We start from the raw sequence: 26,869 nt of genomic DNA on the forward strand, positions 1-26,869 counted from the left end.
TTTCTGACTCACTCGTATACCTACCACCCTCGAATGAGAATGGTAAATATACGCATGCGCACAGGTAAGATAACCTTGAGTGCGCACAATGTATACAGTGGCACACGGTTTCAAACCGAATTGTTCTTGTCGTGTTTGAGTATCTCGATGGCTTCTTTGGTAAATCCAGGGCATTGTCGTTTACATAGCTGGGCTTAGTGTGATTCTAAACGTGCATGCTTCCCCGGAGCTGACTTTTCTGTTTGATACTGGTACCGTCTGATAACGCAAGTATGGATGAGACCATCACGTCAGCCAAAAATGAGGATTCATAAAAACTCAATCCGTACCAGCCAAAATGGTTTGTGAAATACCTGAGCTGGACAAGGAATTTAAACAGATGGAATTAGTCTTTGGTTGAAATGGTTATAATAAGAAAGATTTTTATAGAACAAATCGTCCAAAAACCCACTGAAGGCCATTGACGGAAAAAAAGATCTAAAAGAGCAAAATGAGATTGAGCTTATCTATCATACATCCACATAGTGGCAGATGGGATCAATAAACTACTGAAAAAACACCAAGTCAAAAACTGTTTTTCAACCAACGCGGATAATCCACGACAGCCTGAGATCGACCAAGCACAAACAGATTTTTGTTAATACTAAAAGTTTACATAGTTCCATGCATTTGCGATTTTGAGTATCTTGAGATCCCGAATTGAAGTATCAACACTACTGTCATGAAACACAAACGAAATACAATATTGATTTCATCCTTTTGAACGAGGTGGTATACCTTAAGCTAATCTCGATGGTATTTCCCTACACCACCGAATAAACATTTATCACAGAAAATTCCGTCGACGTCACACCTTGGATATATTGAGATCCAAGAAAAGCCGATAGTAAAAACCAAAGGAACCCGAAGAATTCAAGTGTTTTAGCTATTCGCTGCTATGGGTTTAAAATACCCAACGATGCGCCCAAGTCATGAATGCGACAAGAGGCGCTTTTCAAGGATTTCTTATTTATTAAGAGTTAGCGTTCGGTGCTTAGAACTTACATTTAACTTTTCACCAAAGCGTCTTGGAACCTGCTAAAAGCGCGAGTTTCCATCGTTTAATACATACCGAAATGAGTTTACAAGTCTTAATCGCTCGTTATTGGAGCCGAATGCATCGAATTTACTACATGTAGCTTTAGAAGTTTTGCATTACCTTATTTTTCTGTTTAAAAATAATTTACCACAATACTTCTTTTGTTACCTTCATATTTATGCTTTATCATTAAGAACGAATGCCTTTTTCTATCGATAAGATTTTTTATTTTTATTTTCTTGTTAAATATAGAATTCAAGGTTTATTTTGTTGGCATGGGCTTGTACCCATTTTAAAATTCAAAGCAAAACCATGAATCAGCAAGTGATAGCACACATTGATCGTGGAAACATAGTGGCTTTAGTGGACGAATAGCATCTGCAGAGATTTATAGCTGAGCGAATAGGCGTTTCTCAAAGCGACGTTGCGCGCTATTTAGAGACTTACTCTATGCAAGATAGGCCCAGAAGTGGTTGAGGGCATGAAGGCAGAATCGCTATATACAGTTAACAATTTGTCAAAGTCCTACTATGACAATACCAGAGTTTTGAAAAGAAGTTAGAATGCACTTGATGTTGCTATTTCTTGTTCGACGCTAAGAAGACGAATTATTCTGTCTGGTTTTACGACATAGTCAAACATTAAGAGTTCCTCGGCTACAATATGAACACAGACTTCTTAAATTGCAGTGCACTGAACAGCACATAACTCTTATCTGAAGAATCTTGGAATTTTGTTCTTCTAACTGACAACGTTAGAATTTATCTGGGAAATGTTGAGTTTGAAGTAGAGTTTAAAAAGAGTCAACTAAGAGCTAACATAATATCTGACTGGCGTGCCGGCTTAGTACAAATTCAAAGGATAATGAGAGGCGTGTTCCATCCGAGTGGAAGAATCAAATGTTTGGACGTGAGTGATCTGGTTTGAAGGATTTAAACGTTCGTGACATGTATTGACTCATAAGATCCTAATAAGCTTTCACATAGGTCAAAATTGAGCTTCCGCGTATTGACTGCAAAGATAATAATGGACTGGAGAATCACGTTCGGACTACTCTGAGTTAGCCTTTTCAGGGATACTGTTTCGTACAAAAATAACCAACAACCCTTTCTAACGATAGCTAAGACGTTTATTGATAACACCAAAAATTTAAGAGATAAACAATATCGAGAACCATGAGTAAGATTATGACAAAGCCGGTACGAAGCCACTATACGGTACAAGTTGTTCAGCTAAGTTCCCGTGACAAAATTCCGCCGAAATAACGTTAATTATCAGCGGAAAAGATGAGAAAAAAGAGCGTGTGCGCGTGTATGAGTAAGTAAGTCAGTGCCTTCCGTCAGTTTCACACCGTCCTTAAATACTGCATCCGAGGGTAAACATCCATAGACGTACCCCGGCATAGAGAGCTGTGGCGGCGTCTAAGCTATCTATCGCGCCAAAATGTAGCACCAGATGAATAGCCGATGGGTCCTTCATTGGATCGCTGCAGTTACGTTGGCTTATCGGAACGTGAATTGCACCTAAATTGTAGGTCCAACAAAGCGAATTGTTGGAAATCCCGTACATAAACCTACCCCTATCTGCAGATGATGGCACTAAATTCTAGACATTCCAGGCACATTGCCGAACAGATGGTGGTGTCCATGGGCGTAACATAGGGTCTAAATTGATGCTAAACAACTTAAAATTCAGAAAATAGAATAATACACAGGTCTTAACAGGACGATAGATACATTGGGGACATTCTCGATCCATCTGTATGGCGACGTTGTGTTGGTGATAGATTTGTGTTTGTAGACAACAATGCTTGTTCTCATCGTACTATAGCAGTAAATGACTAGGTTGAAAGTGAGAAAATCCACAATTTAGATTAGTCTGCTGTGTCACCTGACATAAATTATATAGAACAGCCTTGGGATATTTTTTTGAGAGCTGCGAACTCTCGAGTAAATCTTCTCAGAACAATTCAGAAGCTTATTATTGCTGCTATAAAAGAATTTCAGCTTAATCCTCAAAGCCTTTATAGCTAACCTTCCTTAAAGCATACAGCGACGTGTTCAAATTTTTATTAATGGCAGGGATGGAAACACGTGTTATTAATTTTTTTTCATTTAAATTGAAAATTTTCGTTTTTCTTTTTTGTTGTTTAAAATTTAATATTAATATAATTATGGTATAAACTAATTAACTTTTAATCAAAATCCATAAATAAATGAATATTTCATACATTTTTGCACCATATAATAAAATATCAAAGAATTAGGGTGACGCAAAACTTTTGAAGCTGTATGTTTTATTTCTTAAATAAACTTAAGTCAATTTTTTCTTAGATATACTTTAATGAACTTAATGTCATTCTCGTGTATTGAAAAATTAATTGTTCATATTATTTTAAAGTCAGAACGAGGTGATAATATATATTGTCCATTCCATAAACTCTTTTCCCGTGTTTGACGAGATATACGAGGGTCATTTGTTACCTATCGTAACAAAGCGATATAGCTAAAAAACGGTTTTACGATGCAATACAAAAGTTTTAGGACTTCAATTTAGCATCTTTGCGATGACTTCTGATCGGCTGATTAATACGATTTAGCAAACATAACTTATAAATCAGTCCCATGGAGAATTGGACCGCGAAAAAACATTATACTGTTATTAGATTTTTAGCTTCAGAAGGGTTTAAAAATAGTGAAATTTATGTATGGATGTTAAAAATGTATGGGAACAATTTTTTAAATCATTCGAACATGTACAAGTGGGTAGAATAGTTTAAAAATGGCTGCGAAAGTGTCGTCTATGAGCAGCGAAGTGGACAATCAGCCAAAGTTCCAACTGCCTCTCTTGAATCTTGCCTTGACGTGATAATCCGTGACAACCGGCGGAATCACTTTATCAGTGAAGGAGGGGATTATGTTAAAAAGTAGCCAAAATTTTTTATTCAATGAATAAATACTTTTGGAACTACATATATCAATTTGTCTCGTTACTTATTAACTTGCCCTCGTACATTCTGACTGATTCAATAAGATGGCTCGTCTTTATAACGTTTCTATTTTTAAACTTAAAAAGTAGAAATTTGGAGGAGAATTACATAAAAATAGAGCCGATTGATTGACATTATTGGCTTTTACTCGCACTTCCGGTTTAATCGAAATAAATGTCAAGTTTTTGATTTTTAAATGTAATGTCCCAAAAATGTGTAATTTTTTTTGAATCTAGAGGTCATTTTTAGTCTAAAAATATGTTATTTAAAACAATATATTATTTTTTGAGAGGTTTTCATGTGGAGCTAAGATACTAAGACATACGTATTAGATACAATTTTTGGCCAGAATTATGGATAAAAATACTAATTTGTCGTTTTATTGAATACTTTTTCTTTAGAAGCAATTTAAATACCGAAAAATAGTTTTTCCTATTTATCTTCCGTTTTTCAAGTGGCAATATATTGGCTCATTTCGATTTTCTAAAAGACTCTTTTTTCCTGAATTTTTTTATACCAAACACAACGTATGTTCATTTAGAAACGAACCGTTAATTCAGAAATAATTAAAAAATACGTTGGCCGTGTAGTACCTCATGACTGCGTTGCAAATTATAGAAGCAAATTATAAAATATTTCTATTTGAACGAATGTTTTATTCAATTATACAGGGTGTCCCAAAATGAGGGGGTTAACGCTTAACCACATATTCCTTGGTCAAAAATATATTGATTCATGGTGATATACTTATATACGAAATTGTCTCCTTCTGGAGATACAAGCTCTTAGTCTCACTTTTTTTTTAGTTTTGCAGATAATTTGAAAACGGTTAAATGAATTGCTACGAAATTTGGTGTATAATCTTTCTGCTTCTCGGGGCACAATCAAAATTCAATAAAAGATTTTTAAAAAAGTTGCGTAACTGACCAGGAATTTAATTAAAAAAATCCAACCGTCTGCATGAACGAATAAAAAAGTTCGTGTGTGTTTAACATTCGACCTTGTAGCAATTGACCACTATCTCTGGTGGTTTTACCCAAATAAGCCCCGTTGAATGTACCCCGAGAAGCAGAAAGATTATACACCAAATTTCGTAACAATTCATCTAGCCGTTTTCGATTTATCTGCAAAAAAAAGTGAGACTTTAAGAGCTTGTATTTCTAGGAGACAATTTCGTATATAAATGTATCACCATGAATCGATATATTTTTGACCAAGGAATATGTGGTTAAGCGTCGAACCCCTTATTCTGGGACACTCTGTATAAAAGCACAAGTTTGCGCCACTCCCTCGAATAATGGGGAAGAATTAGAAAAAAAGTTCGTAGGGCGATAAATAATATTACCACAAATCAATTGGACAACGTTATGAGGAAAACAGTTCAAAATGCTTTTTCTTACTGAGAACTACAACATGGTAATTTTTAACATCTCAATTAATTACTTGTTGATAATCATAAGAATACAGAAGTTTTCTCAAAACTCTACGCCCTGACGAATAGCTAATCTCACATTCTAAAGCTATCTCACGAATTGATGTACTTGGATTAACTTCTACCATAAATAAAACATCGATTTTGTTTGTCTTCACTGATAATAAAGTTTTCTTCTTCATTAGCATTTCCCATTTTCATTTTATTTACTAATTTTTTAAAATAGAAGCGGCTTGGATGGGTTTTCAGTGGAAATTTTTCCGGATAAAGTCGCGCAGCATCGGAAAACGGCTGACGACATTCATTAAATACTAACATTATATCATGTTTTTAACAAAAAGAAATACATGTTTTAAAATGACATAGTTTTAGACTAAAAATGTTCTTTAAATTCCAAAAAAGGAAAAATTTATAGGGCATTACAGTTAAAAATCGAAAGTTAAGGGAATTTCCGGTTAAACCGGAAGTGCTAGATGAACGTCATTAATGTCAATCGATCGGTTCTATTTCCACTTAGCTTCCCTCCAAATTTCAACTTTCTGAGTTTAAAACAAAAAAGTTATAAAGGCTAGTCATCTTCTTGAATCACCCGGTATACTTCCTTCGTTTACATTCTTACAAACACATTCTCCAGTGTAACTAATTCTTCCTCTACTAAGAACGAACAACTTGATCCTGCGAGAGTAGCCATCGATACACTCGAGGCTGATAACAAGCGGTAAACAATTGAAAATTAATTCCGACATACATTAAACGGCGCCGACTTGCACTTATGTATATCACGTTTCGACAAGCTTTGTTTGAAAGTTGAATGTAAGTTCTAAGCACCGAACTCTAAGTGTTAATAATTGAAAAGCCCTCGTAAAGCAGCTCTTGCTGTATTCATTAATTAGGTCGAAGCACCGTCTTTGTATCTTGTAGTGACAGCTACGTACAGCTGAATATACCTGGACACTTTGGGTTCCTTTAGTTTTTGCTATCCGCAGTATTTGAAACTCACTAAATCACGGGAGCGAGGCGACTAAACTACTAGCTAGTAATTAACTGACAACTGTCGTTTCCTAACTAGACATTACAAAAACGATCCGTGTATATTTACCACTCCCTTGAGGTTTTTGAAACAATTTTGCGATTTTTTTGAACGAATTTTGAAAAAAATTATTTGTGTCTTCCAGGCTTAGATTCTGGATAATACACTTATTTAAACGTTTGACAGTGTAATCAAAATCCGTTTAACATTTCACTTTTATTTATGTAATTGATTTTCAGGTCCCATCATCCATAATCAAAAAACGTCCAACAGAAACTGCGATTTGCTGCAACTGGTTCGTCGTCTCTCCTCGTCCAAAGTTGAGGAAGATCCGATCTCCAATCGCAATTATCGGATCAACAACTTCAAAACCTTTTCCCGTGAAAAAGAGCCGAATGCGGGGAGGCAAAATAGTTCAAGGCGGAAGGAAAATGAGGGCGCTTGCGATGTGAGCGACGGTATGGGAGCAAACGTTAGTCGCCATTCAACAAAAGGACTTTCAGGTAAGAACCATAAACGGTCATTAAGGTTATCATTTCGTTTTGAAATTTATGCCAAGGTTGAAGCTAGTAGGAATTTCTCGGCGTTTCCGCCAGAAGAAATTCTACCTGCCACAGGTCAGTCAAAAGCAGTTTCAATTGGTCATAGCTATGCGGGTTAAATGTCTACCAAACTAACCTAAACATTTTTCAAGCTTAAACATGAAGTTCGATTAAGCATGTCATGAATTACGACATCTGTTAAGTTAGAGCAAAGTTGCGTAAATCGATATATCAAGTAGTACATTTCAAGCATATCCCACTTTTCTTCATTTGAAAATTGCATTATTATTGGATAATTGAAATCAATTTGGTTGACCGGGAACAAATAGGTAATCGCTGTTTTCCTGATGTAAATTTATCAGTAATTTTGAATGTTAACATTTTTAAGCCATTTAAGGATGATCACAATTTTATACAGTGTTTTAATTACGTATATGTACTTTTTTCAAGGAATGAATCTAACTGATTTTATCACAAAAATTTGCTATGAATGTAGGTTTGCTTCATCTTCGATTAAGACTTAAAAGGTCTTGAAATTTTATTTTTACCTTGGTTTCTTAAAATATTTTCATACAAAGATGTAATAATCGGGCAAAATTTGGAATACGGGGGTTTTCGATGCAAAATCCAAATATGGTCTTAATTTTTTGATTATTGATAGAAGGCGCTACATACAGGGTTCTATCACATTTTAATTGGCCCCAACTTTTTTACGTTACACTGTATGCCACTTTTGTATTAATAAGCTTATTATATAGGGTGTTTTCTAACTACGTGTAAAAAATTTAAAGGCGTAATCCTCGACTGATTTTGAGTCAAAAATGTCTAATAAACATATGTCCGCAAATGCCTTGTTTCCAAGATACAGGGTGTTGACTGAAAGACGTTGAAAAAGGTTTTAAAGGTTTCTATAGGTTTGGTCGTATTTATTAACTTGTTTATTGTTAGTTTTTTTTGCTACTTCCCCTACTATAAACAAGATAGTCAGTGTTATTTTGGTGTTTTACTCTCTAAAGTGAAAGAATTTAGTTCTGTGTCCCAAAAATCAGATTATACCTCAGTTTTGAAAATTTTTCAAATGCCTAATTACACTAATCAAGAAATGGCCAATATGGTTTTTGTTTACGGCCTTGCTGATGGTAAGTGTTTGGCAGCGAGGCGCATTTACATGGAAAGGTTTCCAAACCACCAAGCTCCCAACCACCAAACCTTTAAAAACCTCTTTCAACGTCTTTGTGATACAGGATCTCTTATGAAAACTCCAGGAGGAGGAAAGCCAATAACACGTCGAACACCAGAAGTGGAGAAAGAAATCTTAAGACGTATTGAAAAAAATCCTGGAACAAGTACTCGTAAAATAGCTGCCGTTTTAAATATTAGTCATAAAGTAGTGTGGACTGTTTTAAAAGAGCAACAACTTTACCCGTACCACATACAAAGAGTAAAGCCTTGTTATCTCAAGATTATCCTCCACGCATTCAGTTTAGTCAATTGATCCTACAAAAATTGTCTTTTCTAAAATTCAAACACCCAAATTGAGTTATTTTGGAAATAAAATCACTTTTTATTGTCACATTTCAACACCCTGTATCTTGGAAACAAGGCATTTGCGGACATATGTTTATTAGACATTTTTGACTCAAAATCAGTCGACGATTACGCCTTTAAATTTTTTACACGTAGTTAGGAAACACCCTGTATATACAAGGTGAACCAAAAAAATGAAACGGTTCAAATTTAGGTTTCTTAATTTCATGAAAAGGAAAAACGCTTGAACACGGAATTTTTTTTATCGACGGGGAAACCTTTTAGACTTATAACCCAACCCCTTCAACAGGGTACTATTCAATACTAAAATCTTAAATTGGAAGTGATGTTATGACACCATGGTTGCAAAGTTGTTCAATTCTCTTTTCAAAGATGGCTAATTTTCAACATCGCTCTGGCAATGTAAATTATAAATTTATTCATTTCATTTACAATCACAGCTACAAGTAAGAAAAATTAGTTCAATAAACGTTGAAACCAACTCAAAAAAAATGGTGGGTTGTTTATAAAATAATTTTTATAAAAAGTAGAAAAACAGTATTATATTAAATTGCACTAGGTAGAAAAACCCTAGAGTACAATAAAGCGGTGGTTGTTGACATTCAGTGGTTTATTAATTTTCTGGCTTGCTCAAAAGTGGTTTATTTTACAACTGAAAGAGTTTAAATTATTTCAATATTCCATTCAAATACTAAATCTAGATATAGAAGAGCTGAGTTGTCCAACCAATGGCATCATGACAACCTTGTCAATCGGAACTATATCCTGGACCTCGTGCAAAAACTCGTCCAAATTAGATCAGTACTTAATAAAAACCGTGGCATTATAAATCTAGTAGTCAATTAGGCAGTGAAAGTAGCTATTACAGGTTACGTAACTCAAGATTCATCTTTAAATGCGAGGAAGTTGAGTGAAGTGTCAGGTGTTACACGAACTACCGCTCGAAGAATATTAAAAAAACATAAATTTCATCCTTATAAAATAAGATTAGTGCAAGAGCTGAACGGGGATGACTTCGACAAGCGACTGCAATTCTGCGAAGTTATTAGTTACTGAGCAAATCAAGACTCCCATCTATTATTTAACGTTTCTTTTTACCGACGAATGCTCTTTTTTTGTGAAAGAAAATGTAAATCTTTACAGCGGTCGTTATTGGAATGATGTAGGTCCGAGAATTTTTCACGAGACATACACTCACCATCCTGAAAAGTTGAATTTGTGAGTTAGTATCTTGCTAAATGGAGAAATGTATTTGAATTTGTTACAGAACGCAATCGAACTTGCCATAATCCCAATGGTAGGAAACAATGAGTGTTATTTACCAAACCATATCATATTTCAACACAACGGTGCTCCTTCGCATTATGCACAGCAAGTAAAAGTGCACTTAGACTAAACATTTCTAGGAAGGTGGATTGGTAACAGGGGCGACATTGAACGGCCACCAAGATCTTCAGATTTTTCATCGTTAGATGTCTTTTTGTAGGGACACCTAAAATCTAAGATCTATGTTACTCAACCAACTTACTTACAAGATTTACGACTGCGTATTATCAACGAGTGTCATCTTACAACACCAGAAATGTTCCATAGTGTGAGAAATCGATTTGAGGAGAACTTGTGTCACTGCACGGAAGTTAATGGGCAGCAATTCGAACGTTTATTGAACTATTTTTTTACTTTAGGCGTGATTGTAATTGAAATGAAGAAATTCCTAATTTACAATGGCAAAATGGCATCTTATAGCAAGAACTAATTATGTTTGAAAAGAGAATTGAACGACCTTTCAAAGAAGATGTCACTCAACCCCACTACCAATTTTAGATTTTAAGGTGAATAGCACCCTGCTTAAGAACTTGAAGGTAGGGGTTCGGATATAAGTCTAAAAGGTTTCCCTATCGACAAACAAATTGAGGTTTCCAAGTGTTTTTTTTCTTTTAATGAAATTAAGAATTCCTAAATTGAACCGTTGCGTTTTCATTAATCCACCCTATATAACCATGGCGTCCTAGGTCACCCAACATGAATTCGCTGGATTGATTTTTATTTGGGGTAAATTGAGATCCGTAGTGTACACAACTCCGGTGGAAAATGAAGATCTGAGAAAGAGAATAATCGATTCTTGTACGGAAATGAAAAATACACTGGGTGTGTTGGAGAGAGTTCGCCAATCAATGTTGAAAAGAATATATGCATGTATAAAGTCGGAGGTGGCAATTTTCTACAACTATTATAATATTAAATTCATTTTGATATTTGATTTCAATAATTGTCATTACATAAATTTTACCCAAGTAATATTAATTTAAAATGATTAACCTTCACATCGGTTACTTCTAGACCCATTTTTCAGGAGTGCCTTTTTTCAATAGAAGTAAATATACAATAAGCCTATTTTAATGCAAAAGTGGCATACAGTGTAGCGTAAAAAAGTTAGGCACAATTAAAATGTGATGGAATCCTGCCTGTGGCGCCCTCTATCGACAATGAAAAAACTAAGACAATATTTGGATTTTGCGTCATAAAAAAAACCTACATACCAAATGTTGTCCAATTATTACATCTCCGTCTGAAAATATTAAAAAATAAATATAAAAGAAATTTCAATTCTCTCTAATTTTTAAACGAAGACGTTGCGGATCTATATTCATAGGACGTTTTGTGATAAAATCAGTTAAAGATTCATAATTAAAAAAGCGCTTGTATTTGTACACCAGTATTTATTTAAAATGTTTCCCATCTCTAATAATAAACTCACCAAAAGCATTCTAAATATAAGAAAACACTCTGTACAAACCTACAATTCGCTATTAATGCGAATTGTCCTTTTTTAGCAACGTTTTTTGGCCTCCAATCAAATTATACATGGTCACAACAGTGACTAGCATTACACAGCATGGATAGAAAACCAGTTTCAAACTTCATAGATTCTGAATCATTCCAATTATTTATCATTTTCAACCATAATTTCATTTCCTTAGGTTTCTATAGAAACAACAGCCGATTACAGTTTTAATTAATTTAAAGCCATAAATAAAAATATTTTATTATTTATGGTGATTTGATGATGGGTTTTCCAAGTCTTGTTGCCCTCAATGTTCCTTCATTATTGGGTAAATAAATGATAGCAAATATTAGATTTCTATTGAATTTGATCAATAATAGTTTAGTAATTTGGTTATAGGATGCAGATTATTTAATTACAGTGATAGGAAAGGTATGATTTGTTAAGTGCAATTGATAAAACTAATTATTATTGTTAAAATACATTTTGATCTCATTATGTATTTATTCGGTGTAATGGCAATATTTGCGGACCAATTCTGTCAATTGACTTTTAATAATTTACTAAATAATAATAATATAAATTAGTTAATACATATAATTACAAGCTGAAAATTTCTATATGACTAAATAATAAAACTGAACATTTTAATAGAATTAAACTGGAGATGGCTATTTCCCAAGACACGGAACAAAAATAAACCCCTTCAGTTTAGCCGCATATCTTGTAATAATAATTATTATATCCTTCTTCCGGTAGCTTTCACAAAAGGCTCTTAAGCCTCCCTCGAGGGCTCTAAAAAATGCATAATTGACGAGCCCTGCGGACGCCAATGTCTCGACTTTCTTCTCGCGAATTATGAAATAAATCGCACTCCGTTTTTTTAAATTGTTTTAAGGATAATTATAATTTTGATATTAAAATTTTTTAGGAAGAAGGTCCCAATCTAGCGGAAGTATCTGCAACGGAAAAGGGAGGCACCAAGGAGACGGGAGTGGAAAAGGAAGTGGCGGAAGTTTACCGAGTTATTTAGACGAGAGAGGATCAACAAGTACCAATAATTATGAAGATGATCATCGAAGTCAGTTGGATGATGTAAGTCCAATTTTATCAATGAAATCTTGCTCGCCTTATTGTAGGAGTTGTGACAAATTAAAAACCTTTCTTTGAGATTTTCATAAAAACCCGCGTCTTTCGAAAATCAACAGGGGTATTAATTTTCTACCAAACACCTGAGCTTGCAGCTAAAATTACACACAGCTTTTATAAAGGGTATGACGCCCAAATTATTAAAAAGCTAATCCCTTTTTATCTCTTCGAGCAATATATTTTTTTAAATATTAAAACCGGTAATAATTTAAGTTAGGGCTTTGAGTTTTTTAAGGATCTCATTGCAACCCTGGCTTTTTATTGAATTTTATGACGATCTTTCTGCGTTTTAAGAAAACTGACCGTTTTTGGTATTCCAGAAAGGCCAGTGATGTAGTTTGCTTTTAAACTTAGTGTTAAAATTTTTAAAATTGTTTTTCAATCTGACGCCTTTATCTTGGATTTGTCTCATTTAAATTTGCTTGTGACGTTAGAATCTTGGTGTTGCACTAGAAGTTGAGGATTTTCACGGTCGGCCAAACTCTATTCTATTGTTTTCTGGACTTCGAAATCATGGTCCCGGGAATATTTATCTGTCTACATCTGCGGTGAACATTATCAATGGGCCAAGTAATCTCTCAGGTGTGTCGACAATAACTAAGACTGCAATTGAATCGTCGTATGGTAACACTTTATATGAAGGGGTAAAACGTCGAAATTATTAACAGCCTAATCCCTTTTTACTTTCTCAAGTACCTCTTATTTATTAAAGATTAAAATGCGAATTACTTAAGTCAAAATATTATCTCTGAATTTCAATTTAGAGTGAAAGACTTCCTCCGTTGGGTGATGGAGCTCCCCTGCACTGGAAATTCTCGGATGGACAGACATCTCAGCTACAAGACCAAGGATACGGTTCGGAGAGATCACCTGAAGAAGAATATCCGCCCCCACTGCCGGATCACGACATGGAGCAGTGCCATCACCATTTAGAGGCACATTCGTGCTACCCTTTCATTACATCCGGTAAATATTTAATTCACTAATGCAATGATATTTTAATTATTCTTATGTAGATCACCTAATAGATTGGTTGTTAAACAATTTGGGTTGAGAAAAGACGTTCTTCTTGTACACACGCCATTAGTTCGTTCACATGTTTCATAGAGTATGAAATCATTTTTGTCATCGTTAGGTTTGAGCTTCTTCTTATAAGAGTTTTCAGTATCTAATAGAGATGTGATTTCTTGAGGAAAGTACCAATATTATTTTGAAATATGAGCTTTCAAATAGAATCTGAAAAATTTTCTTTTTCCTCCTCAGTCAGACCGTACGAAAGTATGTTAATCAGTACCTGTTAAGGTCTTGTTTATATAAAGTATTTTCCACGAATAAAATGATTTTGATCATCAGTTTTGCACAATCAAAATAAATAATCTATATCAGACACTGCCAGATTAATCTTAAGGGTGTCTTAAACATAGATAATTTCTTAGGATTCCATAGATCTTGGCTCCAATTAAATTATTATGGTAAGGTCATTGGGGATTAAGTAAATTTGATCTTTGAACCACTCTTTATCTTCACTATTTAATAGAAAAATTGTAATTATCCCATATTGTCGTACGCTCTTAAGTCCTTATTATTTTACTTATTAACGTTCTTTCATAGTTGCGGCTTTCATATTCAATTCTTCTCCTTTCATAAGTTTTCGAATTGTTAAATTTATAAGTTTACTGGAAGTTTTGGACTCGGCTCCACATTTCTCCAAGGAATTATTTCAACCCGTGTTTTCTCAATTTATAGTATTTGAAATTTTCTAAATTCCCCCAAAACTCTGTTCAATTCACTCTTCAGTCTAGATTAATTGATTGGTGAGTAGACCTATTCCATTGGGAACTGCTCATAAAATTCCTCACAGGTTGTTCCAAATATATTAGAGTTTCGTGATGGTGGTTATTAGAAACATAGAATTTCTCGACAAATTCTAAAAATACAATTAACTGACAGTTGTCGATAATGGAAAATTATCGAAGTTGATGGATACCATTCAAACGCTAGCTTGAAATTGGGGATGTGCTATCCTTGCATTAACTTATAAAACGAAATTACTCAAAACCTATACAACTTTATCATCAGTAATTAAATATGAACATACGTTATTTTTCAAAGTAGTTTCATGTTTCCATTAGTTTTGTTTTAATTTTCAGCATTTTTTTTATGTCTATGTTGGCTCTATTTTTATGAACAATCTATAGAAAATATTAAGCAAAGCTTGGCAGCATACTAAAGTATGTACCTTCTACAGTGTTGTGACAATAAGAGTAACAAAATACTTTCCGCATATTAACAATTTGCAATTCGGCAGACATCTACATCTGCCACTTTCAATGCCCAACTGCATACATCTTGAAAATTATTAATTCTAAGAAAGTTAACATATTAATAAATTTGTATTTAAAATTAAATGTAGAATCCAACAATGCAATAATATACAGAGTGTTCCATTCCAAATAAACAGGCAAGAATTGACTTCCGGTACAACCAGAAGAGTGACGTCATTTAAAATATTTTAGATGAAGTCGCTCCAAAGTTCTCACAAAACCGCTAAATTTGGGTAACTTCGTATTTATATATTTCACAAAACGTCTAATGGGAGTTCTCGGTGGGGCACCTGGTATAGAAAAAAGTCTCTTCGAAAACCGTGCATATATCGTCTTGAAAATATATATCCAGGAAACACATATTAAAAAAACTAAATTCTGTTATTTATTCAGCTATTTAAGTAATATTGAAATTAAAAAATTTACATCATCCTGTTTATAAGTTACCACATTCAGTGTTCCTTTATTTTAACTGCTTAATACGTACGTTTGGAACTCCAAATAGGCGAAGACGCTTAAGCAAAAGCTTAGGGAGCGTATTTTGTACGGACACTTTTATATAGAATACCTCTTTCTGTTTGACAATGATGAATTTCTGAGATATACAGTATGGATAAATTAAAGTTTTCCTCATTTCTAATTCTCATTCTCCCAACTTTCTCTTCATGAATTTTTGGTCAATGATGAATTCTAAGAATGATTTCTTTCACTCCGGAAATAAAAACTTTATAAATTATTGAAAAATTCGTTAGATGTCCCTTTTCAGAGTGAACTTTGTAAATTGTTAAAAGCTTTGCCATATGCGAAAAATTCTAGTGATTTTTATCTGTGATTTTTCGAAATATGTCCTACGTTATTTCCCATGAGCATCTCCTCAGAGAGCTGAGGATCGGAGAATTGGCATCTCACGAGACCTCGATTAAGTGGTAAATTAATTATTCACTTCCGAGCTGAAATTTTTAATCGGTAAGATACTAAATGAAGTGAGGTCTTGAACGATGAGAATTTAGATTAATGATTTCAGTATAAATTATCAAATTCCTATTCCATATATCTGAAAGATTTTTAAGCTCCCTTGTAACTTAAGTAGGCTCCAAATCTTAAGTTTCTTTTTTAATTCGATTTATTTTATCTTATGTTGGTTTATTTCCTTCCGTTTCAATTTTTTTAACAAATGGTGAGGAGTTTTGTTTCAGACTGCAAATATGTCTTAATTTCTTCTTAGCTACCTCTAGCATGTTTTCACTTCTAGTTTTTAGAATTTTCTCAATGTTTCCATCATTGCTTCCCTAGTAAGCTTCTTCTTCAGGGAATGCCATTTGGAATATTCGAACTGTACATGGAATCCTTATTGATTAACTTTATACATTTTGAAATTTCTCTCGTATTTCAGACGTTCCTTGAATTTGCGACTTCTGCAATTGATTATTTCTGACCTCTTCAGTGCGAAATGCATAATTTTTGACTTCTAAGTTTTGAAGGTACTCTTTAATCCTTGGTTAACGGCAAAGATGATGAATTACTTAATTGAGAAGTTGGAATTCTTGATTTCCGAATATTTAGATTCTGATTGCATGGTCTCAAAGCGATGGTAGTTTCTCATTCGTAATCGGTTTCATCAGATTATTCAAAAAAATATTTATATCGCTGTTGGATACATAGGAATTAAACTTACTAAAATGAAGATTTCAAGATCAGGAAAACTTGATATAATTGAAAACCCAGAAGATAATTTCTATGGTGATTTTTATCATCTAAAAAATATTAAAATTATGATAAATTTTATTAATTTCTAACCAAAAGTAGCTTATGACCTCTTTGAATATAAAGTAAAGTAAAATATAATAATAATAAAAGAAATAAGTAAAAGTTTTGAGAGTATTTTATGTGACGAATCATAAGATGCCTTACCTATCACTTTCTTTTTCATATATGTGTACACATATTATTCTTCTTTGATGTCCATAGAAAAATGTAAATTGGTCTTCATGAACCATTGCAACATTTTCATTTTAAATGGTATATCTCATTACTATTCCTTTGCTTGTTTCGCTTATAAGTTTGACTATAATATGCCATCGACACAGGCAAACGAGAATTGCAAAGAAAGCTTCCATAAAATCTTTATGATCTCGGTTTACATAAATTTTTTATCATTAGCTCAAAGTTTCTATTGCTTAGAGGTCTTGGTTAGAGTTACTTATATCCATATCTCATCATTTCATCATTAATTCTGTCATATCTCCTTTTATACATTTTGTAGTTTAACTATTTAATTTCTTCTAAACTTTTATTCTAGAAAGTACCTTCACGGTAAAGCTGACCAAAGGCTCCAGGGGGTTAGGCCTAAGTGTGACTGGGGGCATAGAAAGTGGCGGGTCATGGCCCGGATTAGTGCGGATAAAAAGGCTTTTTCCCCATCAACCAGCATCGACTTGTGGGGTTTTGAATGTTGGTGATTTGCTATTGGAAGCCAATGGGGTTCCACTGACTGGTTTAACAAATTATGTAAGTAATCTTATTAATTAAATGAATCCAAGAGACAGTCCTATGAAAATCTAATTCTTCTTCATCATTGTCAGGGAAAAATCATATAGTACGTTTTTTTTTTATATCTTTAAAGTATTTTCTTCATTATAGGAAGCTCTGGAAGTGCTTCGAACGGCTACCAATCAAGTGGAGTTAAAAGTGTGCAGGCCACCTCCTGACGTGCTTAATTGTGTGAGTCCTGTCTCTGAAGTTCCTCCTCCTCCTCCTACCCGAAGGGAGCCGCCAAATAGCCTAAACTTATCTTCCAATAATTATTATGGTAACTCGCCGGAAGATGAATATTTCAATGGGGTAAATTGGTATTAACACTAGTTAGAATCGACTTGAATTAAACATTTTCAGGAATTTGAAGTAACGCTTACGAAAATCCAAGGCTCCCTGGGTTTTACTCTCCGAAAGGAGGATGAAAGTGCATTGGGTCACTATGTGAGGGCTTTGGTGAGAGAGCCAGCTCTCACCGATGGACGCATTAAAGCTGGTGATAGAATTATTGCTGTAAGTCCACAGAATATTTTGTTATCAAGAATTTTAATTGAAAAATGTTTAGGTGAATGATGTAGAAATATACCCTATGACTCATGAGCAGGCAGTGCAATATCTCAGGCAATGTGGAGACCAAGTCAAATTACGCTTATACAGGGACACACCTCAAACCCCCGTGTCCACCCTAAGTCCTACAGAAGTGACACCTCGGACGTCATTTTCAAGGAAAGCCAATTTAAGGTAATAAATTTTATCAGTACATCAACAGGTTAATTAAACTGAATTTCTATATATCACAGACAAGAAGCAGTAGATATGCTGAATGACATTGCCGTCCGAAAGTTGCTTCCAGGCCATCAGCAAGTTGCAGCTAGAAGATCCCTATCTCCCACCTCCTCTCCGAGACGCCTGCGAAGGCAAAACCATCCCAGTGATGCCTCTCAGGAGTCCGGAACTAAATATATCATCCCTGAGGAACAATTTCATGAAGGCATGCTGAAATGCAAGAACTTTGATGAAGAGTCATTCAGCTCTTTATTTATTGTGGACAGTGACGATATGGAGAGGCCGTCAAGGTACGAGTATGTATCGTTTTTTGTGGTGTTAATATAATTATTAGTAGTTTAAGGCTAATAACTACCTAATTTCAATAAGATAAACTGTTAGAGATAAACATTGCATAATAGTAATTGTGTTAATACGGCTACAAATGTACAACAAACTTCTCAAACAGCCTTATTTCAAGTAAAATACGAGCAAGGCTAGTTGGTTTTACTATTACTTAGTATACATATATAAAATATCTAACAAAAACTAATAAGAAGCAAAATAATATCATTTTAAAATTGACAAATGGGAAATTATCAAGAACCCTCCGACTGTTGTCAACTTTTAAAATTGGATATTTAATATATCTCTGGCATAGGTGATGCCATGCTCGGGACTGGTGATGTTCCCACAACCTTCCTGTTTGCACTGGACATTTTGGAGGTTCACCGGACTTGTACAACTTCTCTGTGGGTCTCAAGTTGATACTGGTGGCTGTGTTAAAGATTCCTTGGCTCCATATCTTTCTCACGCTAACACACATCGTAAATGTCTGCTTTCTTAATGGTGTTACTAATTGGACTCCATAATGGGACCTGCACTGTTCTGCATGCGAATGGGCTTTATGATAGTCGTGCATGTGGCGAGTTTGTGATGCCTTGTGACGATGTTCATCGTGCTGTCGGATAATTTGTCGTTTTCGAAAATTCCTAGTAATACGAAGTTCCTTTACGCTCGATAAAACAAGACTATAGGTACCTGAGGTAGATGTTACAAATTTTCTTCAGGTATAATATGTTGACCATCTCCTAAATTGGACTTGCCAGATGATTTGCCAACATTGAACAGTCTGCAGAGAAGTATGTTATGCTTTCCTAATGTGATGCAATTTTGCAAAATGTAAATTATATTGAATAGTTCAAAGTTTAAAAGGTTTCAAAATGTAGTTTATTATAATCGGATATGATGTATAGAGGTGAGAATTACGTTGTCTCTAGGCTTCATAGCATAATGTGATTAAAACTTTTTGAAAATTTCATTTGGAACGCAAAAAAAAACACAGAAAATTTAAAAAGTAAACTAACTTAACTAACAGCTAACTAAACTTAACAGAAAACTTTATTGATTAAAAGAATTTTTTAAGGCATCTGAATTTTACGTATAAGAAACAGTATGCTGACTTTTGTTCCAGTTCAACTTTTGGAAAGTTTGAGGCTATAAAATAGCATCTGATTACTTTTCATCAAGAAGTTCATATAATAAAATAAGCTTTTAGCCATATAATTTTTGAATAATATTACAGATTGCATTTGTAGAACTGCAATAACTGAAAATTTTCATGTTAAAAAATAGAAATTCTGCAGGATTTTGGTTTTCAAATATGTTCTATTTACTTTTCCAGTAAACGATTAGCAGGTGCCCATCTTAGATAAATCATTTCAATAGTTCCAAAAATCTGTCAGTAGGTACTATCAAAAGCGCCAAAATATTGAAATGGAATTTTAAATCTTTTAGAATTCATAAGTCTGCTTTGTACTTATTTGTTTTGATGAAAAATTTCAGTATTTCCAGAAAACAATCAGTACTATGGAAAAGGATTTTGTGATGGAATTTTCCTTTAAAACCTTAGATGAATCCAGTCTAAAACTATACCGAACTCTAAGTTACAATCGCCTGAAAATTTCAATATTTCCAAATGTCATCGACTTTACCAAAAAAAGCACAACTAAGAAGTTGAATTTTTAGTTTTTGAAAAAATATCACTATTCCCGCTATTTTTGGACTTGGAAAGTGTCAGAAAAATTGTCAAAACTTTATAACGAAGTTGTTATTCGTTAATAACAAAAAATCTTGAAAGCAAAAAGCAAAAATTGTTATAAAAGTTTTCACCTTCGACAAAGATAAGAAATTTGCTACAAACTTAAATGACTACAACAAAAAAAATATGTACCAAAAGTACAGCGGAAATGTTTGATTTTACGAGACCACTGTAAGGAACATCCATTACCAAAAAAGTGAATTTTCTTTGTGCGGAAGTAGGCCAAGAATTATTTCGAATATTCCAAAAAAAATATATCGTAACAAAAGGAGTTTACTCACCATGGAAAAAGGCGTAAAGTATTCTATAAAATGAGACAGAAATTGATATAAACTTTCAAAATAGTCCAATGCCAAGCTTGTCTAATATTTCTCAAAATATAAACCCATCAAGTCTTTTAATCGTTAGAAGGTAAACAAACTAATAAGGCTACCACGAGTAAAGTTGGTGATATAATAGAACTATATGATATAATAGAAAGAGATTTTTCTTGATGCAGGTTCAACCCAAACTAATTCAGACATATTGAGTTATTGTTGAAAATTAGCAGCAAAGTCATAAGCTAAATAAAATTTCAACACGAATTGGAAATCATATAATCGAACAAGTGACTTAAACCTCTACAGAGTAAAATTTTCGTTTGTGTCGAACTTTTCGTTATTAGACTCTACCAAGTACTAAGCAAGTTTTTTATAGCGAAAATCGACTTTATAAAGGAAAAAAGTGTCATTTAGTTATATTTTCAGGTAAATAGCCAAGAATATGGTAAAGGCAATCTTGCCAGTTTTTACTATGACAAGAAGAAAAGAAGTTACTTTTTAACATATGAGAGATGTGTCTTTAGTTGAGTGAATCTTACTGATTGGAAAATGACTAGTTTTCCGAGTTGTATAATGAAAAGTTCGTTTTGAGTCCTTCAAGAATGAAGTAATGAACATATTTTACTGTGGATGGAAGGATATGTTAAATCTCAGTTTTCTTGTATTCATAAAATGTTGATTCTGCATATAATTCTTATTTCATTATTCGTTGTTCTATTATGGATCATTTACCATCGATACTATTTCTGCTTACATTTAATATTATGAATCAAATTTCTGCAGACCAACATGAATACGATCGAACGAACAAATTGAAACTATAACTAACTAACCCCTACAACTTTAATATTGTTTTAAAATATATTAATGCTCTATAACTAATTGTAAGTCTTCAACTGCAATAACAGGACGCAATTTATCTAGTTTCATAATCATTGATTATGTAAAAATGTAAGATTTTTTACCTATTTTGCAATACATGTTAACTAGATACGTAATGGGTGCATTCAAAGGACAGCAACTCTGCAGCACTTTGTTGCACCAATTACATTTGGCTGTAGAACGCTGACTTTAAGTAGTAAAGTAGATTACGTTGGAAGGTGTCAATTTTGAATCTCCAATTGAATCAATCGTTGAATCAAACTGTAAGGCCAGAAGCAATCAGCACTCGTTGGCTGCAAATTTCTCAAAAGCCATTTACAATATCACATACAATATCCTTAATTCTTTTTCAGGCCGAATTCCTTAGATCTCTACAATCCAAACCAAACACCCGTAGCAGCTAGAAAGCCCAAATTCAATTTTTCACTTGCCCACAACGCCTACGAACTGAATAACTTAGATCCAGAGCTTCTGGATGCACCAAACCTCACTTATACCTTAGGTTAGTACGGAAATTATAGTGATTTAGTGACTAGTAGTAAATTTAATGGGATCTTAGTGCGATTTTTTTTACTTTCTGAAACGGAATTGGAAGATAGAGTTTTAGTTATCTTGAAAATAGCAATTTTCAATGGAAATATGTCCATTAAAATTATGTTCTTGAAACAATTACAAGAAGTTTCACAAATTAGCCCAAATACTAATTTTTAAAGGTGAATTGGTTTTTCCACCATAGACATCGTCCAGAATATCTTTTTATCCATCAGTTAACCGTGACTAAACTATTCAAACTAATCTCTGCAATAGTTTTGAAGTATCTTGTCGAATTTGCGGCAAAAAAGAAATCAGGTTTCTATTAATTTACTAGACAAATCGATCGATCACGCTTACGCGATGATGTAATGTAACGTAAAGTCAGACTGTAATACTTTTGGTAGAATATCATTGGGTGTTTGTTAACTCAACATAATTCTGTTGTGTGTGATAAATTGTGATTGTGTACAGTTTGGAATGTTAACATGACTGAAGCACCATGCAACAGAGGTATTACTAGTTGGTTCCATAAGAAATTGTCATTTGAGAAAGTTTTAAAAGCTTACAATGATAACTGCAAATACTACAAACCAATTTCAGTCAAGGCTGAGTAATTTCTGCGTAATTAAAAATTTATTAGATGTTTTGCGCTTAATTTCCGCCTTGAAATAAACACATTCACTATTTTTGATTATTCTTGCCTGAAGAGATGTAATTTTTTGTCTTTATTTGAAATTTAGGAACTGAGGATGGGAATGTTCCAGAACTAGACAGTGCAGATAATTATCCCAAAGAACCGGCGAGCATGCCTCATATTCCTTTAGATAACTCTTCCATAAAATTTAGGTAAGTGTTAAAATGTACGAATATAGTTTTGAAAAAACACCCTTTACGGATAGAATATTATTCTGAAAATGACTAATGACGAAACTTATTTCAGTCATAAGAATCCAGCTTACCAATCAGCGCATCCGCCGTGCGTCGAAAGCGATGGAAGGAGCAGTTCAAGCGCTTCCAAGAGTAGCCAACAAACACACAAAGAAGAGACTGACACGATTAAGCGGAAAAAAGGAATTCTAAAAAAAGACTCTAGCTCTAGTAAATACGCGGACAAAACTGAAAATAAGACTGAAAGTGAGAGAATCGGTTCTATAAAGGAAGATTTCGAGGTGAGTTACCCAAGCAACATCTTTATATCTCACCTCAATTGCTCATGAAACTTTGTATATTTAAAGAGTGGCAAAGATCACGCGTTATTTTATAACTTCTTTGTGAAGCTGTTATAAATATAATATACCACATGACAACTAATTTTTCCTGCAAAAAAACTTTTTTTTTCAGATTCTTGCTATAGAACTGAACAAGGGCTGGAATAGCCGATTAGGGTTTAGCCTTCAAGGTGCCGCTGGAGTTACTTACGTGAGCGCCGTATATGCTGACTCGGTAGCTGCTAAAGATGGCAGAATTAAGCCTGGAGATCGTATTCTTAAGGTAGATTTTCATTGGGTTTTAAAGTTTTTTTACGAACAACTGGACAAAAAGAATTATAAAGTTGCATCAAGAAGTAGAAAATTGAGTTTAAAAAAAAGTTTATGAATTTGTGTAAAGTGCTGGTCCATATGTTTGATCATGTGAAAAGAACTTCAATATTTCTTTCTTACAAATATCACACTAAAGTAAAAACCCTTACTATTGAGAGTTATTATGGTGAAATATCTCAGAAATATGCTTAATTTTCATCTCCAGTCGGTAACACCTACAAGCATAAAATGTTTCTTAATAAATTAATGAGGGTTAATAAGCTTGAAACCGGTTTTTGGGGGCTTTGTAACAAATTTAGAAATTTAGCGGATAGAAACTGTCTATACAATTATGAAACCAAATAACTTATGCTACAATTAGAATCGACATACAACCGACAAACTTATACACGAAATTATTACTTATTCAAAGCAATCTGAATAATCTAGTGAATTTATTCTTCAGCATCGTCGTTCTAATTTTAAAAACCTGAACTTTAACGTTCATATTCTTTCAGGAAATTATTAATTCATCATGCAAATCCCATTTACTCGCATTTTGTCGTAGATACCCTCACTATGGAAGAATTGCCTTTTTTCTTATTTAAAATATTCTCTTTTTCAGGTGAATGACGAAAACGTAGAACACTTGAACACTAACGAAATAATAGACTTATTAAGAATCGTACGGGGACCTGTTTGTATAGTTGTAAAAAGGATTAAATCTACTGAAGACTGTGGAACAAGCAATGCTGAGAATTGAAAACTTTAGCTGTATCTCCTTACCTAGATATTTGTGCTTAGAAGTGAGGCATTGTAGCCAGATGCCAATTATTACCTAATATAGTGAGTGTGTGTGCAGTTTCGGCGGCGATAAGAATTTCACAACTTTTCGTTTGGACCGATGACAGTGAGGATCATAAGAGGTCAAGCTTGAATGGTCTGTTTATTGCAATTTCTATGTATAGGCACCGAATTAGATGAATTTGCAAATCCTTTATTAGAATTCACTGATATACTAAATGGAGAGAATAATGAATCCTTCCTTTTCTGGTAATGCGGAACTTGCTCAAACTTCCCATCAATTGGCCTTTCACGGAGTAACAACTTTGAAGGGAATTTATAGATCTAACATATACCTCTGTTGTAAATACATACTTCTTTATTGCAGAGAATACCATCTAAAACTTAATTTGTAAAGAAATTTGTGATAATTTTAACTTTTCCTGCTCCACGTATGTGATTAAAGTTATCTAACTAAAGTTATATCTTTGAGGAAAGGCCCCTTTTCTTTTAAATTTCTTGGTTTAAATGAGCGCAATTTTGACAACATTTTGACTGTTAAAACCGTCAAAATTTTTGCCAACATATTGGTAAATTGGCGCTAATACTTTTATTAAGAACTTTTAAGAAACGTTACAATTAAAACAAACTCTAATAAGGCGTAGTGATATTCAAGTCATCAAAGTATATCGATTAATATACCAATCAAATTCGTTAGAAATAGTCAATGTAAGATATGTTCAATGTTAACAATAACTTTGAATCGTTGTATAGAGAGATACCGTTACGTAGAACTAATACAAAAGTGAAACCAAATAATGTCATTACTGCTATAAATCAGTTAAAACTCTGACGATTTTAAGGTTAATTTGTTTAATTCAGAGTCATAACTGATTTAGAATAAAACAAACATCAACTTAGCATGAAACTTCAGTAAGACGGCACTACCAAAATCAAATTACATTCTAAATTTTTGCCTGAATAGTATAATGTCGTGTGGTTATTTTGTAAAAGGAATATAACTGATATGTCAAAGTATATAGTTACATTTTAGCAAATTAATTATTATTAACTATATAAATGTTTAGGCAACAATAATTGGTTAGCTTGTTTTAATACTGTGCAGTTTTGAATGTTTTTAAGCCGGTGGATAGATAGAAAAGTCATGGGATTTCATCCTATTTAGCCACCTCTTCATAATGCTGTTTTAACTTTCACGTGCAATTTTTCGATGTAATATTAGTTGTTTTATTACAGATTTTTGTGATTTTTAAGCATACGCTTTCAGAATTATAAATAATATATTGTACAAATACGTAGATGTAGCTAGACACATAACCCTGAGTTTTCCTCTTTTATGATCGTTAAGAGTATGGTAATTTTGCGTAACGTTAAAATGTATTTTTTGTAAACAATTTTATTTTTCCTCAGTTGAGAACCAAAGAGTCGAGAATGAAATAAATTAATTCGAAATCAAATTGAAAGATATTTTATTTTACAATTTTAAAACACTTGTGCAACTTCCTGCAGTTTTTCTCTCACATTCTCTGTCGTTACATTATTCTCTGAAATGCTTCTTGCTTTGCCGCTTATCTTATTTTTATTTACATATAAATGAACTTTGGGTCTGTGGAGCACCACCCAAGTTTCTTTCCTTTTTCATCGTTCTTTCTATACGTTTTTCGCTAAGTATTATATTGACAGTTCCTGTGACTGTTTTTAAAACCTTTCTGAATCCAAATGATGTACAGGTATGAAAGTATTGGAATTGTTTCTCAATTTCACGTTGTTTCGTCAGTTTCCGTTATAACTTAAAATAGAACAAGAAAACATAAATGGAGTAGTTTTATTTGTATTACGGTGGTTTAATGTTATGGAGACAGTTAGCTGATTTAAAACTATGTCGGAATGAATAGAAAGAAGAATGTGAACTTGAGGAAGAAATCGAAGATTCTATAATAAGAATAATATGCGAACAAAGTTTTTTCATTAACCTTCACAACCCCATTCAAATGAAAATCGCGTGAAATCTTAACCGGGGTCTTTGAGAGATCCCACCATTTTTCAAAATATATGTATACTTACAGTTAAATAAATCATGTTTTGCTATTTTACTAAAAAAAATAATAATACATAGTAATGTGTTAACAAAACAAATAACGCTTCTATTGGTAGAAGGATACATAAAGTTTAAGTTCCAAAACATTATCATAGTTCTAAATATAAAAAAATAAAGTTTATGTAAAGAGAAAATAACTACATTAAGTTAAGTCACACTTTAAACAAAACACTGTTTCTTCCTTTATACGATGAATTCCACAAATAAACTGTTTGCAGCCTCCACAAATAGTGTTAACTTTTTTGTCCAATTGTCGACGACACTGATAACATCGGCCTCTTTTTCTTTGAGTTTCTAATTTAGATGCAGAAGTGAAAGCTTCACCGATGTTTATTCCACAGTTAATTAACGCCTGCCTTACATTCGCTTTATTTTGTTTGCATTTTGCACTATTTTCCATATTTCTTCAAGCGTGATCAATGGTTAACTTGATTAA

The 26,869-nt window shown here is 33.5% G+C and overlaps 1 protein-coding gene across 5 annotated transcripts in view; it reads left to right on the forward strand.

The window, feature by feature from the left end:
- The window catches only part of LOC136339590 (uncharacterized), a 114,115-nt gene extending 88,323 nt beyond the window's left edge, over positions 1–25,792 (forward strand). For 4 of the 5 annotated variants that reach the window (XM_066282966.1, XM_066282965.1, XM_066282968.1 and 1 more), the window contains exons 11-23: positions 6,769–7,032; positions 12,336–12,499; positions 13,318–13,519; positions 17,177–17,385; positions 17,518–17,718; positions 17,770–17,922; positions 17,975–18,150; positions 18,210–18,491; positions 21,831–21,979; positions 22,752–22,857; positions 22,952–23,180; positions 23,353–23,502; positions 24,157–25,792. In XM_066282966.1, the coding sequence (XP_066139063.1) occupies positions 6,769–7,032; positions 12,336–12,499; positions 13,318–13,519; positions 17,177–17,385; positions 17,518–17,718; positions 17,770–17,922; positions 17,975–18,150; positions 18,210–18,491; positions 21,831–21,979; positions 22,752–22,857; positions 22,952–23,180; positions 23,353–23,502; positions 24,157–24,294 (2,423 nt within the window). In that variant the 3' untranslated portion in view covers positions 24,295–25,792. The remainder of the gene's footprint in view (positions 1–6,768; positions 7,033–12,335; positions 12,500–13,317; positions 13,520–17,176; positions 17,386–17,517; positions 17,719–17,769; positions 17,923–17,974; positions 18,151–18,209; positions 18,492–21,830; positions 21,980–22,751; positions 22,858–22,951; positions 23,181–23,352; positions 23,503–24,156) is intronic. The other variant, XM_066282967.1, reaches the window with a different exon arrangement.
- Positions 25,793–26,869: the final 1,077 nt, after the last annotated feature.

Source organism: Euwallacea fornicatus, chromosome 6 (genome assembly GCF_040115645.1).
Source record: "Euwallacea fornicatus isolate EFF26 chromosome 6, ASM4011564v1, whole genome shotgun sequence".
Lineage (NCBI taxonomy): Eukaryota > Metazoa > Arthropoda > Insecta > Coleoptera > Curculionidae > Euwallacea > Euwallacea fornicatus.